We start from the raw sequence: 18,503 nt of genomic DNA, 5'->3' as shown, positions 1-18,503 counted from the left end.
GTTTCTAACAGGTAAGAACATACGTGTTTTGTGTTACTGGTGATTGCCGGAAGCTGCCTTGTACTCCAGAAGGATTGAGCTACTCCGTGCATCTCGACCCGAAACATCATCTATTGAGTCTGAAGATGGGTCTCAACCCGAAACATCACCTATTGAGTCTGAAGAAGGGTCTCGACCCGAAACATCACCTATTGAGTCCGAAGAAGAGTCTTGACCCGAAATGTCGTCTGAAGAAGGGTCTCGAACCGAAACATCACCTATTGAGTCTGAAGAAGTGTCTCGACCCGAAACGTCACCTATTGAGTCTGAAGAAGGGTCCAGACCTGAAACGTCACCTATTATTTTTCTCCAAAGATGCTGTCTGGCCCACTGAGTTACTCCAACTTTTAGTGTCTGTCATTGAGTATAGAAGATGGTCGGTCATGTTGCAGTTATATAAGATTTTGTTGAGCCCACATTTAGAGTATTGTGTTCAGTTTTGGGCAGTTCAGTGTTGTAGGAAAGATGTTGTCAAGCTGGAAAAGCTGCAGAGAAGATTTACGAGGATGTCGCCAGGATTCGAGGGTCTGAATTATAAGGAGAGGTTGAGTGGGCTTGAACTCCTTGGAGCACAGGAGGATGCGAGGTGATTTTATAGAGGTGTACAAAATCACAAGAGGAATAGATCAGGTAGACGCACAGTCTCTTGTCCAGAGTAGGGGAATCGAGAACCAGAGGATAGATGTTTAAGTTGTGTGGGGGTGGGGGAGGAATTTTTTTTTGGGGGGGGGGGGGGTCGATGTGGGCAAGTTGGGACAAATGACCATCTTCCAGGCTGTAAGTCTCTATCTAAACAAAATATAACTGTTTTCATTGGTAATATGTTTGAAAACCAGAGGGCATACATTAAGATGACTGGCAAAAAAAATCTAAAGGAGACAGAACTCTAAAATCAGTTTTTTCGTGCTTTGGATTAAGAGAATTAGCCAAACATACAAAACATTCATACGGGCTGAAGGGATAAAAGTAAACGTGAACTAATTTCATGTGTGACTATTTAATGTGTCTAATTTCCTGCCACAATGTGCATATTAGAACTTGTATTAATTTGGCTACATCCACTTATTGATTACATTTGGTTATAGATCAGATTTTTAACGTGACAAGAGCAACTTACTTGCCATCGCTACCCCTCCCCAGTGCGCAATAATTAGCTCCTGCTGAACAATATCCGCCCTACGCTCCGGCTGAGTAGATGTTTTTTCTCGCACGGAGTTTTACAACATTAAAGTTATTTCTCAGACAAGGAGTCGGTCCGCTTGCTGAAGGCGGATCCACAGAGAGGGTTCCGTGTTTCTCGCCGGAGCCGACTGGGAGGGAACGGCTTCTTCGCGTGTGCGTCAGAGGTTGCGGGACTGGAGAGAGACGGGACACGGGGAGACAGGACTGCGTTCGCAGCCGGAGTAGGGGGGCGACAGGGAGAGACGGGACCGGGCTCGCAGGCCGCGACACGGGAAAACAAGACCGGACTCGTAGGCCGGGACACACAGGGCTCTTAGGCCGAGATAGGGAGAGACAGGGTCGGGTTCGTAAGCGCTGGGAATAGGGAGAGACAGAACCGGGATCGCAGGCCGAGACAACCCACTGGAGTCGGGCCTGATCTGAGCCACCAGATCCCAGGGAAAGGCTCAGAGACTCGGGCAGCAGCAGCAGCAGCAGCAGCAGCGCCGCCGTTGCCATCACTGTCCACCCGGGAGGTGTCTATTGACCGCCGGCTAAGTCCGCCCTCTCCCCCGACAAAATGTCCATCTTCACCCCCACCAACCAAATCCGACTGACCAATGTGGCGATCGTCCGCATGAAGAGAGCGGGCAAACGCTTTGAAATCGCCTGCTACAAGAACAAAGTCATGAGCTGGAGGAATGGAGCGTGAGTATTGGGAGGGACCCCAACACTGTGTTACAGTTGTGTTCAAAAGGGAACTGCAGATGCTGGAATATCGAAGGTACACAAAATTGCTGGGGAAACTCAGCGGGTGCAGCAGCATCTATGGAGCAAAGGAAATAGGCGACGTTTCGGGCCGAAACCCTTTTGTTGGTTTCATATATATTCCCCATGTAACATCTGACCTCTTGTAATTAAATATTACCAGGGCCATCGTTTTCATACGAGGCGTTCTTCAAGTTCAAGTGAGTTTATTGTCATGTGTCCCTGATAGGACAATGAAATTCTTGCTTTGCTTCAGCACACAGAACATAGTAGGCATTTACTACAAAACAGATCAGTGTGTCCATATACCATAATATAAATATATACACACATGAATAAATAAACGGATAAAGTGAAAATAACAGATAATGGGATATTAATAATGAGTTTTGTCCGAGCCAGGTTTAATAGCCTAATGGCTATGAGGAAGAAGCTATTCCTGAACCTGGATGTTGCAGTCTTCAGGCTCCTGTACCTTCTACCTGAAGGTAGCAGGGAGATAAGTGTGTGGCCAGGATGATGTGGGTCTTTGATGATACTGCCAGCCTTTTTGAGGCAGCGACTGCGATAAATCCCCTCGATTGAAGGAAGGTCAGAGCCGATGATGAACTGGGCTGTGTTTATTACTTTTTGTAGTCTTTTCCTCTCCAGGGCGCTCAAGTTGCCAAACCAAGCCACGATGCAACCGGTCAGCATGCTCTCTACTTGCCATTTGGTGTAGTCGTGCTCTAGTTTTTTTTTAAGTAACATGTGTTTTGTAATGGCGTTTGTTGTTAAAAATCCGAAGTTAGATAACAAAATGAAGTCGAGTTACATAACATGACCTAACATTTTCTCAAAGGAAGAGTCCTAGAACTTTCTTAAAAAGATTCAAAGTGGTTGGATGGAAATTTATGGCTACTTTCTGGTTAATGCCAGAATAATTAGGATTACTCTGGGTTTTCAGAAAAGTGTCTGAACATCCACATTCAGGAAACTGAAGAAGGGCCTGACCCAAAACATAATCTGTACAATGAACATCACCTGTCCATTCCCTCCAGAAATAGCACCTAACCAGCTAAATTCCTTTAGCAGTTTTTTTCACTCAAGATTTCGGCATGTGCAGTTTCTTGTGTCTCCTATTAAGAAATCTGATTTGTTAAAATTTAGAGGCGGGTTCACATTTTCCATGGGGTTTTGGAATTAATATATGCATCATGAGTTAAATCATCACTAAATATTTTAAAGGCTTTTATTTAAATATTTGCTAACCAATAATTTAGTGCTGCGTTGAAATTTCCCCAGCCCATAGCATAATATCTTAATTTACTGTATTTTTTTCCAAGCAGCCTTCCATCCATCTTTAAGCACATCACAAGTCATGATACTCAAACTTAATGCTAATAAACCTAATGCTATTCCTGAAAAATAAGCTGACCACCCAACTTCCATTTTTGAACTGATATTAGCAGATATCTAAGTTCATGTGCTGACTTTTCCCATTCAGGCTGCTGTTCTCCCCGCTCTCATTGAATTAACATTCCATTCTTAATTCTATTTGTCTTCTGCTCCCATTGAACAAGAGCTAAAAAAAAAAGAAAGATTTAAAGCAAGAGCACAATAAGGACTTAATACATGTTCCATGTCTTTTAAATGTAACCTGTTTTATCTTTTGCACACTTTTTCCCCTTTCCATTTCAATTTAGTAATATTGTTATGTAAAAATATTTTCATTGTAATCAATCTCGCTACAATTAGCATACAATTCTAGAATTATAAATAGGAACATAAATAACATGAGAAAATTGAATCTATAGCAATGCCTTTTGAAAAGATGAAACTCTCAGTGAAAACATTTAACAGCTAGGATGATTTTTTGAACAATAATGGTGTGATTAATAAAGGACATTATGAAAAATGTATAATAGATAACAGGATTGGCTTGCTAAGATCACTCAATATATAATATGAAAGGAATGTTGAATGCTTTTCAGAAGGGCATTTGTAGAAAGAGATTCATTTCTGTAACAGTGCACTGTTCAGTGAAAGTTTTTTCAAAAGAGAAATTTAGGTAGGATTTTGTCAACTAAAAATGTGGTTTACAGTTGGACCAAATCAAGTATGAGCATCTGACTTTCATTCTGAATCCAAGGAAAGAGCAGGGAATGTGATGTTGGGTGTTTTTAAATAATGTTACCTTATTGGATAGTTAAAAAAGCGAAATGTGGGTTATTTAAAAAATAAATATTTGTGTAGTTTCATTCCGTGTATTTATGAACATAGCTTGTTATCTCAACTACTCTTATTATTTTCAGTGAAAAGGATCTCGATGAAGTTCTTCAGACACACACGGTATTTACTAATGTATCGAAAGGACAGGTGACAAAGAAGGAGGATTGTATTGCAGCTTTTCAGACAGATAATCTGACTGACATTTGTAAGCAGGTGTGTTATGAGAAGGTTTGCTAAAGAAATAAGTTGCTTTGGAAAATATTGCTGCCAAAATATTTAACATTAACTTATAAATAAGTTTTGTCTGCAAAATGTTTTAAATTGACTGGAAAAAAATCTATACCAATAATCAGTGACGATATTCGCAGTAAGACTGAACAATGTACATACAACCATAAATTAACCAATATATAAATGAGATTTATAAAAATAAAAAAATATAATAACATAAATAGTTATTTCCATATTCTGTGTTATAAAGAACTATAGATGTAATTTCAGCCCATAGGATCAGTGCTGGCATACAGAACAACCCTATTCCTCCATTCATTTTTTGCCTATAGCCTCTTCCCCACACATTCCCACCCACTGCACCAGAATCTACCACTCACTTGGTGTAATTTACAATGGTCAATTAACCTACAAGCCTAGATGCCTTTGGGATGTGGAGAGAAACTGAATGAAACCCGTGCAGGCATTGGGGAACATGTAAATTCCACATAGATAGCACCCAAGATCTGGATTAAACCTGGTTGTTGGAGATATGAGATAGCTCAACTAGATATGACGCTGTGTTGCCCATGCATAATTGAAGGTATAATATTTTAAATGGTACATTAAGATCATAATACATAAGAGCAGAATTAGGCCATTCGGCCATTGACTCTGCTCTGCTATTCGATCATGGGTGATCCATTTTTCCCCTTCTACCCTGATGCCCCTGCCTTCTTCCTGTAACCTTTAACACCCTTACTAATCAAGAACCTATCACTCTCCGCTTTAAAAAGCAAAACATGTCCAATACATGGCTAATTTGGATTCCCAAGACGTTTAATTGCATCCATGATTTTGTTTTTAAATGAGATTAATGGTTACAGGGTAATGGTTGGGTATTGTTAATCCTAAATTCTAAAATTTCAAGTTGTAGAATCTTATAGTTTGCACACACAAGTAGTGGCGATGGGTTTCGCGTTGCTGCGGATTATAGTCTAGATTCTGGCCAAGTAGAAGGAAAAGCCAGTCTAAAAAAAGTGTTCTGACCTAAACGTCACCTATTTTTCTCCAAAGATGCTGCTTGACCCGCTGAGTTAAATGAAGGTTTCTAATAGAAAAGGATCATTTTTTAAATCCAAGGTTGCAAAAGTAAAATGAATTGCATGACTTATTGCTGTGTATTTGTGGTGCTGGTGGCTGGAGTGCTAAATCAGAGTTTTCGTAACAGTGACAGTCTGTACTTAAATTTAGGACTAGGGGGGCAGCAGTGGGTTTGTAAGTGCTAGAGAAGGACAAGATTGGAGGTTAAAGCTGCCTGTGGGCAATCACCTAGGTTGGAATAATAGTTGATATTTCTGCTTCCATGCACCTGCACTCCTAGATCCCTCTGCACTACAACAATCCCCAGAGGCCTACCATTCACTATGTAGGTCCTGCCCTTGTTAGACATCCCAAAATTCAAGACCTCACACTTCTCTGTATTAAATGTGGAAAGTTTTTTATTTTGTAAATAATCAAAAGGCTTTAATATTTTACTTTTCTGGAAATTCCACAATGAGGGTTAGAGTTTGAATCAGCCCTAATCAGGTTAGATCAGAAATTGCCTCTTGTATGAGAGTGAGATAGCCAAATTGTAGAAAAGTGTACATTATCAGATTAATGCACATTAATTACTTTGGTTTTCATTGATTTAGTTTTAGTTTAGTTTGTCACGTGTACTAAGGTACAGTAAAGAGATTTTTATTTGGTATTTTGTCCATTCTTCGGTCTGAGACTAACATTGTAACATGACATTGAGAACACCAGAAATATGTCAAACTGAAAATTGCTATTCTACAAATTTCCTTTAATGTCACGCCAAAAACTGATTGATATATTTTGGAACGTGAATAAATTGAATCTGGATTATCCCGTTTCTATCTGCCCCAGATGTGCCTCTAACCAATAATGCTGTAATGTAACAAATGGTTATGGTGAGAAATGCTGATAAAAATTAATACTGATCTCTCCAGGTAATTTAGAATTGTGTCATTTAATAGTTTTTCTTTAAATCAAATTCAATGTCAACTATAAATACATATATTAATGTTTTTCAGATTTTGGCAAAGGGTGAATTGCAAGTATCTGATAAGGAGCGGCATGCACAGCTCGAACAGATGTTCCGAGACATAGCGACTATCGTAGTAGAGAAGTGTGTCAACCCTGAAACAAAGAGACCATATACCGTGAACCTAATAGAGCGTGCCATGAAGGACATTCACTACTCTGTGAAGACCAACAAGAGCACAAAGCAGCAGGTAGATTAGCACAAATCACTTGAGTAAGGAAGAATTGCACTTGAATTTAAAGATGTCATTAAGTCAGAATGAACATTCTGATTTTTACAGTAACAAGACAGACTTCCAAATGGTAGGTCTGGATCTGACAATAAGTATTATTTTATCTGATTTGACAGGTTTAATTTACTGCTTTGTAAATTTTGTTTCAGCTTACTTGATTTACTTTGCTACCATTGGTTACTTTAACTTTTGGAGTAAAATGAAAATAGCTGTTCGTTGAGAGATATGTGGTTGTTAAATATTTTAATATTTGGTTAGTATTCAGACTTTTCAAAACTAAGGAATTCAAACTGCTCTATGGTATTATTCTTAGGGTTTGAATGTTGGAAAGAATATCTATTTATCACCACTAGTTGACTTGAGAAGGTTTCAAAGGTATTTTATTGTCACGTGTACCAATTAAGGTACAGTGATATGCAAATTACCATACAGCCATACTAAAAAAAGCAACAAGACACACAACTACATAAAAGTTAATATTTACTTCCACCACAGCAGATTCCCCACATTCCTCACTGTGATGGAAGGCAATAAAGTCAAATCTTCCCTCATTTTTCTCCCGCGGTTGAGCAGTCGAATCATCAGTCAGGACGATCGAAGCACCCACAGCCGGCGGTCGAAGCTCCTGCGTCAGAGCAGTCAAAGCTCCTGCGGCTTGGAGTTCCCGAAGTTGGTCTCTGACCAGAAACCGCAAGCTCCATGATGTTATAGTCCGCAGGTACCCGCGGTAGAGTTCAGAGGTTGATCCCTGGCAAAGGGATCGCGAGCTCCGCGATGTTAAATTCTGGCAGCTTCTGCTGTTGGAGCTCTTGAAGTCGGACACCAGCAAAGGCCTCGATGTTGGGCCGCAGTGCGGACAGAGATACGATACGGAAAAAAATTGCATCTCCGTGGAGGTAAGACATTAGAAAAAGTTTCCACCTCACCCACCATAAAAACAAGCTAAAGAACACTAAAAACATCCATTTAAAACACTAAAAAAACAACAAAGAAGGGACAGACAGACTGTTGGCAAGGCAGCCATGGCTGGCGCCACCCGGTGGTAGTGGTCTTTTATGAAAAATATAACCACATTTTGCCTCTGAGGTGCTGGAGAAGCAGGCAATGCTCCTTCCCTACATTGAGAAGTTATGGGCAAAATATTTCAAGCAGTTTGTGAGAATGCTGCATTTTTCTTTGAAAGATTCCAAGATACTATCCTTGACCCTTTTCCTCCGTCCATCTGGTAAATTCTTCCTGAAAGTGACCTTAGATAATTGGATGTCTCTTTTGAGAATTTTGTAACCAATTTAGTAGATTGACGAGAACTACGTTTTTGGAAGCCTCTTTCCATCCAATAAAGGATGGAAAGAGGCTGAAGTGCTAGTTTTCAGATAAAAACTTTGACTTAGACCCCATTTGGACTGCTCAGTTGCATATATTACACAATCATGGTGCTGCATGCAAATGTTCTTTCCAGTGTGCTTGTCAGCATTCAATTCTCAGGTCTTTCATTTTCACCTAAAAATTAGCAACCTCATTTGACTATATTTCAAAAGTAGTCCAGTGTTATAACCTGCAGTAGGAAATGGAGAGTGCATCTTAAGTGTTATTCAAGTGAAACACTTGTATAAAATGCACTTGTAAAGGAAGCAGTCTATTATAGCAGGTATGATTCCATTGGGCATGGATATTTTTTGATTAACATGCCCACATTTAAATGTTGGTACTGCAGTGTAATTAAATATGGATTGGCTTGTATGTGGCTTCCTCTTCAAAATGTATTGACATTACCTTAGCTTCTCAGTTAGCAAGTAAGTAATGAAATGGAAGTACAGCAGGCAGTGAAGAAAGCTAATCGCAAGAGGATTTGAGATTAGGAGCAAGGAGGTCCTACTGCAGTTGTATAGGGCCCTGGTGAGTCTGCACCTGGAGTATTGTGTGCAATTTTGGTCTCCTAATTTGAGGAAAGACATTATTGCTATTGAGGGAGTGCAGCGTAGGTTTACCAGGTTAATTCCTGGGATGGCGGGACTGACTTGATGAAAGAATGGGTTGACTGGGCTTGTATTCACTGGAATTTAGGATGAGATGGGATCTTATGGTAACATATAAAATTCTTAAAAGGTTGGACAGGATGGATGCAGGAAAAATGTTCCTGATGTTGGGGGAATCCAAAACCAGGGGTCACAGTTTAAGAATAAGGCATAGGCCATTTAGGACTGAGATGAGGAAAAACTTCTTCACCCAGAGTTGTGAATCTGTGGAATTCTCTGTCACAGAAGGCAGTGGAACCCAATTCACTGGATGTTTTCAAGAGAGAGTTAGATTTAGCTCTTGGGGCTAAAGGAATTAAGGGATATGGGGGAAAAGTAGGAATGGGGTACTGATTTTAGATCATCAGTCATGATCATATTGCTGGCTCGAAGGGCCAAATGGCCTATTCCTGCACCTATTTGTCTATGTTTTCTATGTTCAATGTTCCTATTACACAGAAGAGTAGGTACTGACAATGTATGCTTTCATACATAAAGGCATTGGAAGTAATCCGATTACTCAAGGAGAGTATGCAGATCGAACGTGCTCACATGAGACTTCGACTTAGGATTCCAATAAAGGATGGCAAGAGGCTGAAGGACAAACTGAAGCCACTAATAAAAACAATGGAAAGTGAGGAATTTGCTGAAGATTTGGATATTGTAAGTGTTTCATATTTATTTATTTATTTATTGGAGCAGCATGATCAATACACTTGGTTTGAAGGTTCTGTAATAAAGTTTTATTCCAGTTTTTCCCAAACATTGATATTGTATTTCTATATATCTCTAGCAACCAAGGTAAATCATTGAACCTAAACATTAATGGATGAAATCACAGCAAGGATCTCATCAATGTGTGGCTAAGGAATTGGTGTGGAGAGGAGCTTCATGGTATATAAATCATAGGGGATTTTTTCCATGAAAAGTGGTGCTTGTACGAGATGGACAGGTTACACTGGAACTGGAGGAGCACCAATATCCTGGCAGGGAGATTTCATTGTGCCATTTGAGAGGGTTTAAACTAGTCTTGCAGTGGAGTGGGACCCAAAGCAATAGAGGCAGGAGGGGAAATAGAGCCTTCTAAGGTAGCTCTGTCAGGCAGGAATTAGAGGAGCAAATATGTAAATTAGATATCTTAAGAATAGGGTCGTCAAAGGTGATTTTTAATTTCTCAAATTTAAGTGTCCAGGAATGTTTTCTTAATATAAAGAGGCCCCTTCTGGAGTAGCACATTTCATTATGGAATGAGGCAGTGAAGTGACTGAAGTGGCAGTCGGGACATGTCTTTTTTTTGTTCTCTGGTTTACTACGATTCACATCTTGCATATGAACAATTAGCCACTAGGTAGAAATAAAATTGAAATATTTAGTGAGGGGGAAAGATTTGAGATCAAATATTGTTTTGTTTCTAATTTATCTTTATTTTTTGTTTAGGTATGTTTGATTGATCCTGGTTGCTTCAGAGAAATTGATGAACTAATTCGACATGAAACAAAAGGAAAGGCTTCCCTGGAAGTTCTCAGCTTAAAGGAGGTGGAAGAAGGAGATGAAAAACTTGAATAAGTTGCTCATGAAAGCTTTAGTCCAGCTGCTGAACTATGTTTAAGTATTCTTAATACACACAAGTACCAATAAATATTCCCACTTGATTGGTGTGCACAATGGACTATTGGTTTCAATGGAACCCCAAAAGGAATAAATTGGCAGTTAATTTTTTAATCCTCGAACCACTTGATGTTCTTTACAGCAGTATTCTCCTTTGAGTTTTCCTCCTTGTATTTAATTAAATTGTTTCAAGCCTCTAAAATTGGCTGGTGGATTGATTTTTCTTGTAAATTCACATAACAGTAAATCCAACAGAAATTGTATCACATTGGCTTGTGGCAATACATTGGAAGCAGAAGTGAGTCACTTACTGCAAAATATTTACCCTCATTCTAGTTGAAGTGTACCTCCAATTGAAGAAAATTATATGCTTGACAAGAAAACTTATTTCTCATTCAATAGTCAGTATCTGTAGTTAGCCACATTGTGGGGGGAAAACCTTTAATTTGACAAGAATAAGAAAGGTTTTGTACAAACTCAAATATAAATTATGCAGGAAAGCCCATTGGTGATGGCAATTTTTTCCTTTCCCAGCTATGCAAGGCATAGTGGCCAGATAGACAAATCTATCAATTTATGTATAATGTTATAAATATTTAGTACAGAGAAACTTTAACAAAAGGTTATGGATATACAGTTTATTGAATATACAGTTCAGGAATATACAAATCAATTTACAGTTTCCCTTATTTCCTGATACAGGTGTAAGGAAGTTTGCATAAATCCTGGAAATAATGCAGAAAAATACAATTACCACTTTCTAATGCAATACAAATTAAATAAATTTGTACAAACTTGGACAATAAATTGTTAGGTAAAAAGCAGCAAATTTTAGAAAATATAAAAGATTAAAACGAAGACATTAAAGGGACTGGCAATGTTTATAATGTTCTTTAACCTTGCTTCAAGACAGTACCGCCGCATGCAGTGCATAAAGTACTGACATGCTCCTAACATACCAGAAGCGCCCACCATTGGTTTTAAAGTTAATTGATAGTTTAGAAGTGCAAAGGTTTGTGTATTCCATAAAATTAACATGATTAAATAAAAATCTTTGGTTAGTGATATCAATGGAACCAAATATATCATTGCTTTTATTAATAAGACCAAACAAAATACCCATCCTAATGAACATGTTTCATGGGAATACTTAGCATGCTCAAATATAGCATTCCAATAATTTTGTTAATGGCTTGTCTTATGTTCGTGTTACCCATTTTCCACAGTTGTCTTTCCCCAAAACAAGATGTACCTTATACAGATGGTTCTTTTTAGATACTTGGAATTAGGATCAACACAAACTGTCTTGTCAATAATGTTAGCATGTCAAGCAGGAATCTGGCTTTCCTAAAGTGATGATACCAAGATTACACCCCGTTGTCCGTCCCCCCAACGCCATTTAGCATTAAATTCAGGACTCATATTTGCTCAATTGATTGTGTCACTAGCCATCTACAAAGATTAAACCCAAACAATTTATTCATTTTAACTTTACAATACTAATAAAAAATTATAGTTGTGGAATTTATGCATTTTTTATATTGAAAGTCCCTGGTTGTACAGTACCTTGGAGCACCAAATCTAATTCCAGCACACTTCATAGTTAAAGCACAAGAGAAGTGATGCCTATATTCATTCTAATCTACAAGGCTCAGTACCAGCCAGCATAGTGCAGTTATCCACTGACTGATTATGGAGGTCACATGATCTGTTGTGTCTGAATGTTAAAAATTCAGTATTTATGAATCTTTGGGGGGGGGGGGGAGGGTAATGCTACCAAACGGTTGGCTAAAAAAAGGAAGCTCCTTCATTTATAATAGCTTTCATACCAATTTCAATGGCATGTACAAAGATATTTTTTGAATCATGAATCATGAAAAATCAGTCAATGAAAAATATGCAATAAAATTAAACTTCAGTCAGCATGTTTATATGCTTAGTTTCGTCACAATTTTTTTAAAAGAAAATAAAGTCAAAGCATATGTTTTAAATTCTCATTTTTCCCCAAGAGGTTATTTTGGCATTGTAAGCTGTACAAGAGTAACAGTTATACAGGAAAAAATGTGTTCAGGTGAAATTTAAAAAGGCAAATCAGTTTCTCACATTGCTGCTAATATTTCTAAAACAAAAATGTAGACCTTCTATAAAATAAAAGTTCCATCCACTTTGAAAAAGAAAATTGACATCAAATCATGCTGCTCCTGTGTTTCTTCATGTGAATTAAAAATGGCTCCTTTTAGAGAATCTTGCATTTTCAATAACAGGAGTTCTTTCCCACATTAATTTTCCACCAGTCACAAAACTCAAGGAAAGTCAAAAACTGCAGATGCTGGAAATCGCAAATAAAACCAGAAAATGCAGGTAACAGCAAGTCAGGCTATATGTTTGGAAAATAAAAGTAAGAGTGTTTCAGTTCTGTGATATTTCATCAAAACCACAAAATTGTTTCATTTGTCTGTTTCGATAAAGATTCTTCAAGCTGTTCGCCTTCCCACAGATGTGGCCTGCGTTCACAGCATTTTCTGCTTTTAAAACCATCATTATTCTTGGTTAAGAATGAACATTCTCATCATTGAATCTTTGCAAAAATGCACATTCCTGGGTAGTAATGCCAAACTATACATCCAGTAAATTTGAATTGACTGGGAACCTGATTTTTTTTGTGTTTCTTCCCTCCAACAATTCAATGGAAACCACCAAATTAGTGTGCAAAGTCCATACATAAAAATCATGCAAACCTGCTTGAATCCTTTTCAAGCAAAAACGTAAGATATTGAATTCATCTTTTTATAGCTCTAATAATATTTTTCTGAATAAAATGTAATTGAAAAAGGAATAATGGGCATGCACTAAAAGGATAATTTTAACTCCACCAGGTCAAAAAGGTGAGTGCAATAAACAAAATAATCTGGTTACAGGGAAGACAGGATCTGATTTTATAATTTTGTCAGAATTTAAAAGGTCTATTGGTGTCCATGGTTGTGTAACCACCAATCCAATGCATCCCATGTGCATCGGTCTGAAGGAACCCCACCCAAAGCATCACCTATCCATGTTCTCCAGAGATGCTGCCTGGACCTGTTGAATTACTCCAGCATTATGACCTTTTTGTTAATCAGCATCTGCAGTTCCTCGTTTCAACATTTTTCTACATTCCATGTGCACTTGTTTACAGGTATGGTCATATGTTCTATATTTGACCTTATAACATGTCTAATTAAACTGAGTTATAGATGAATAACATATTCTGGTACATTCATACTATTATCATTTTCAATGTTAACATGTTGAATTGTTAACATTAATCTAATTACAAATATAGTTTAATGGAGTTTTAAATAGCTGCAAATTACATGGGTTTGCTATTCATTAGGAAGCAATGGCTTTGTGTAATACTTCAATACAGTCCCACCAAAGTAATGTTAAATAAAACACAAAATGAAGAACATTGAAATAAAATGGTGGAAATTATTTTTTAAATTAATATCTTCATATTCACTACTGGTTTTTGTATGAGCAGTGAAAATAATTATTACAGCACGTTTTTGACAGTTTGTGAATAAATAACTTTTTCTATGGACAGCTAAATATCAGATTGAAGTGCGAAAGAATTCCATTAATTCACAGTTACTTGTAAAATGAACAGCAAAGGCACTAGCATTTAGTGTTGTAACTGGGAATTATTAGTAACATTTCCCATTTAGTGTGGCTATATATGCTCAGTGACCCGAATACACAAGTCTGTGCAGTACTCAGTTATATTTGCAATTTCAAGCAGTGTTAAATTTCCTTTATAAAACAAAATACACAAGTACATTGAAAACATTGTGCTCAATTCACGTCTTGGCTCTGGAATGCAGGTAGATCATCAAATTCACTTGCGGACCAGGCAGTTTTGTGCATGCTAGAGTTCTTCCAAAAAGGCCACTTGTGTCTTTGCAGTTACACTCTGTAAATTAAGCTGTTGAATGAAAGGGGAAAACTAAATATTGGTAAATTGTTGAGAGATTTTTTAAACTAACTTTAAAATGTATTCATGAACAACATATCCAAGTATTGCATATCCAAGTCAGTCTGAAGAAGGGTCCCGACCCAAAATGTCACCTATCCATGTTCTCCAGAAATGTTGTCTGACCCGCTGAGTTACTCCAGCACTTTGCGTCCTTTTATGGGCAACATATATGGCAAATAACAAATAGAAAGATTAAGTTAAGTGAAACATTTGAGTGAATGAATGAAGCATATGTAACCACCATACAAATCCTCCGAAATCTATTCTCAACATTCAATCTAAAAGGCAAATGGTATGCTGATCTTTTAGATTTGGAAACACAAATAAAGATGTTTTCTACAATTATATTGGGCCTTGATGAGAGTACTTGGAATATTATGTGAAATTTTAGTCTCCTAATTGAAAAAAAAATTTGTTTTTATATATGAAGTACATTGCAAATTCATTAACCTCTTTCCGGGGACAGCGGGTTTTCTGAATGGAGAGATTAAGGATACTTGGCTGAAAATTTCCCAGTGTAGAAAAATGAGAACAGATCTCAGTGAAGCTTACAAAGTTCTTGCAATGTTTGCCATGTTGGATGCAAGGCAGACCTTACACCCGCCTGAGAAGTCTAGAACCAGGCCATTTAGGATTAAGATGAGGAGAAGCCTCTTCATGTAAAGTGCGGTGAACTTTGAAATTACCTTCCTCAAGTTGTTTCAAACAATGTTTAGAAATCTATTGATCTGTTAGGGTAAATTGATGTGCAGATAGCATAGGAAAATGGCTTTAAGGAAGGGCAGCACATTGAGGCAGCTGGTAAAGCTGCTGCCTCACATGCCAGAGACCCGGGTTCAATCCTGACCTCAGGTACCGTCAAGCGTGGAATCTGCGCGATCTCCCTGTGACATCACGAGTTTAATCCGGGTGCTCCGGTTTCCTCCCACATTCCAAGAGCCACCGGTTGTAATTTAACTGGCTGCTGTAAATTGTCCCTTGTGCGTAGGGAGTGAATAAGAAATTGGGATAACCTACAGCATATTATATGGCTAACAGTGTGAATGGGTTAAAAACATGCTTCAAATTTATAGAGCAACCTTCTGAAAGTGTACATTAGTTGTCATCTGGAATGAGAGATAATTTGACATTCCCAGGATTGTCATGATATCCAATTTCAATTCAGTGGGAGTCGATAGTAAATTAGGTGGAAGAGACAATAAGTTTTGAATAGTAATCAGTTTGAAAATACGGGTTTTTGAAAAAATGCTAGGTAGGTAGAATAGTGTTACAAGAATCCTAAAAAGGACAAACACTAACTGGAGGATGTAGGTGGCATCCATCTTTTGGCTCCATCCTATCTCACAGATCATATTCTACTCAAGAACACCTTTGTTATTTACCAGTGAAGTGACGTGGTAGTGTGTTCTTTAATTATATAAGACAAACACGTTATGTTGATTGAATATATGTAACTTTTATTCTATTTTAATAATGCAGGGAAATGTTTCACCTCATTGGTTGGCTGACCCTGGCCTAAATTACCATCTACCTATTAATTTGAACAATATTCATCTATGTTATATCTGAATATACATCATAAAAGAAAACTCACATTACTGAGTGGTGTGTAAGCATTATCAGAAAATTCCATAGTCGCATTGGTAGGGATGCCCATGTTAGCTTGTCGTTCCTCTAGTTTCAGAGCCTCAATTTCAGTTTTGAGCTCCTTCAACTGCTCTTGTAGGTGTTTGCTTTTTTCCATATATTCCACACTAAGACATCAAAAAAATAACGTGCAAATGTAATTTGACTCTTCAAAACTGCAAGAATTACAAGAAAAAAGTGAGCCAGATTGTTTTTACTGTTTTTTAATCCTACAGTGGTCATCAATATAATGTGGGCTTTGTATCTCAGGGCCTTTGGTCTAGATTAAGGTATCCCTTCATGTTACATTCCAAACAAACTCAAACAGCATCCATGAGACGCTGAGCATAGGACCAAAGCTAATTTTGAGCTGCTAAATTAGTTTCAACACTTGGGCGGTGGGCAGCACAATGGCACAGCAATAGAGTTGCTGCCTTACATTGCATACAGCACCATGGACCCTGGTTCAATCCAGACTACGGGTGCTGTCTGTACGGAGTTTGTACATTCTCCCTATGGGTTTTCTACAAGATCTTCGGTTTCCTCCTACACTCCAAAGACATGCAGGTTTGTAGGTTAATTGGCTTGGTATAAATATAAATTGTCCCTATTGTGTGTAGGAGAGTTAATGTGCGAGGATTGCTGGTCAGGTGTGGACTCGGTGGGCTAAAGAGCCTGTTTCCGCGCTGTATCTCTAAACTAAACTCGGTTTGTCAATAAACAAAACAAAAGCACAATCAATGAAAATACTTACAGCAGTAAATATAAAAATTATTATATACTATGAAATCATTGGGAGGGGATTAAATTGAATTAGGATATAACGCAGATTGGATTAGATACTGGCAAGTTGGTTCTATTATTTAAGCACTAAATATTAGATAAGCAACATACATTTAAAAAGACAAAAAGCAGGAGTAACTCAGCGGGACAGGCAGCATCTCTGAAGAGAAGGAATGCAACTGGGCCCACGCCACAAGATCCTGTAGCAGGCCAATTTGAGCAGTTTGTGTTGCAGAAAGTTCAGTGATTTGGAAACACTGAACTGTCGTCTCACACATGCTAGTGGGAATGTGAGGGTGGTTGGAAGATGGTGACAGCTGGAAGAACTGGGAGAAGGTATTTGCAATTATATGGATCAGAAATGCAAGAGAACTAGAAAACATAGGGAAAAAAAAAAATAGGTTCAGTAGGCCATTCGGCCCTTCGAACCAGCACTGCGATTCAATATTATCATGGCTGATCATCTAAAATCAGTACCCTGTTTTTTCCCCATATCCCGATTCCTTTAGCCTTAAGAGCTAAATCTAACTCTCTCTTGAAACAATTGGATAGTAAAAGTGAAATTATGAATTAATATAAATCTTTCATCAGGTTTAACATTCTATATGAAATTGTCACCTGAACATCAGCTACAACTGATTGGATTATATCATTTTTAAGAAGGAACTGCAGATGCTGGAAAATCGAAGGTAGACAAAAATGCTGGAGAAACTCAGCGGGTGAGGCAGCATCTATGGAGCGAAGGAAATAGGCGACGTTTCGGGTCGAGACCCTTCTTCAGACTGATGTGAGGGTGGGGGGTGCGGGAAGAATGAAGAGGCGGAGACAGTGGGCTGAGCGAGAGCTGGGAAGGGGAGGAGAAAGCAGGGACCTGAAATTGGAGAAGTAATTGTTCATACCGCTGGGGTGTAAACTGCCCAAGCGAAATATGAGGTGCAGCTCCTCCAATTTACAGTGGGCCTCACTCTGGCCATGGAGGAGGCCCAGGACAGAAAGGTCGGATTCGGAATGCGAAGGGGAGTTGATGTGCTGAGCCACCGGGAGATCAGGTTGGTTATTGCGAACCGAGCGGAGGTGTTGGGCAAAGCGATCGCCAAGCCTACGCTTGGTATCACCGATGTAGAGCAGCTGACACCGAGAGCAGCAGATGAGGTTGGAGGAGGTGCAGGTGAACCTCTGCCTCGCCTGGAAAGACTGCTTGGGTCCTTGAATGGAGTCAAGGGGGGATGTAAAGCGACAAGTGTAGCATTTCCTGCGGTTGCAAGGGAACGTGCCGGGGAGGGGGTGGTTTTGGTGGAAAGGGACGAATTGACCAAGGAGTTACGAAGGGAGTGGTCTCTGCGGAAAGCAGACAGGGGAAGAGATGGGAAGATGTGGCCAGTGGTGGGATCCCGGTGGAGTTAGCAAAAATGTCGGAGGATTTTTTGTTGTATGTGACGGCATGTAGGGTGGAAGGTGAGGACAAGGGGGACTCTGCCCTTGTTATGAGTGGGGGGGATGGGGAGTGAGAGCAGAGTTACATGATATAGAAGAGACCCTGGTGAGAGCCTCATCGATAGTAGAAGAGGGGAACCCCCGTTCCATGAAGAATGATAACATCTCCGATGCCCTGGTGTGGAACTCCTCATCCTGGGTGTAGATGCGGCGTAAACGGAGGAATTTGGAGTAGGGGATGGAGTCCTCACAGGAAGCAGGGTGGGAAGAAGTGTAATCCAGATAGCCATGGGA

At 38.9% G+C, this 18,503-nt stretch overlaps 2 protein-coding genes across 5 annotated transcripts in view; one reads left to right on the top strand and one right to left on the bottom strand.

Annotated features, from left to right (window-relative positions):
- Positions 1-1,370: 1,370 nt before the first annotated feature.
- On the top strand, positions 1,371-10,556 carry sbds (SBDS ribosome maturation factor). Its single transcript, XM_033046146.1, has 6 exons — positions 1,371-1,691; positions 1,732-1,908; positions 4,263-4,392; positions 6,489-6,689; positions 9,245-9,409; positions 10,184-10,556. The coding sequence occupies exons 2-6, from the start codon at positions 1,781-1,783 to the stop codon at positions 10,310-10,312; spliced, it is 753 nt and encodes a 250-aa protein (XP_032902037.1). The 5' UTR covers positions 1,371-1,691; positions 1,732-1,780; the 3' UTR covers positions 10,313-10,556.
- Positions 10,557-10,977: 421 nt separating this feature from the next.
- Positions 10,978-18,503, bottom strand: part of nf2 (neurofibromin 2) — a 32,500-nt gene continuing 24,974 nt past the window's right edge. The window contains exons 16-18 of one of the 4 annotated variants that reach the window (XM_033046143.1): positions 15,961-16,120; positions 14,447-14,517; positions 10,978-14,315 (exon numbers count right to left, since the gene is read on the bottom strand). In XM_033046143.1, coding sequence (XP_032902034.1) covers positions 14,455-14,517; positions 15,961-16,120 — 223 coding nt within the window. In that variant the 3' untranslated portion in view covers positions 10,978-14,315; positions 14,447-14,454. The remainder of the gene's footprint in view (positions 14,316-14,446; positions 14,518-15,960; positions 16,121-18,503) is intronic. The other 3 variants (XM_033046141.1, XM_033046144.1, XM_033046145.1) reach the window with 3 other exon arrangements.

The sequence above is a fragment of the Amblyraja radiata genome, chromosome 28 (genome assembly GCF_010909765.2).
Source record: "Amblyraja radiata isolate CabotCenter1 chromosome 28, sAmbRad1.1.pri, whole genome shotgun sequence".
Taxonomy (NCBI): Eukaryota; Metazoa; Chordata; class Chondrichthyes; order Rajiformes; family Rajidae; genus Amblyraja; species Amblyraja radiata.
The sequence above is the reverse complement of the archived record's forward strand: the minus strand, read 5'-3'. Positions and strand labels throughout refer to the sequence as shown.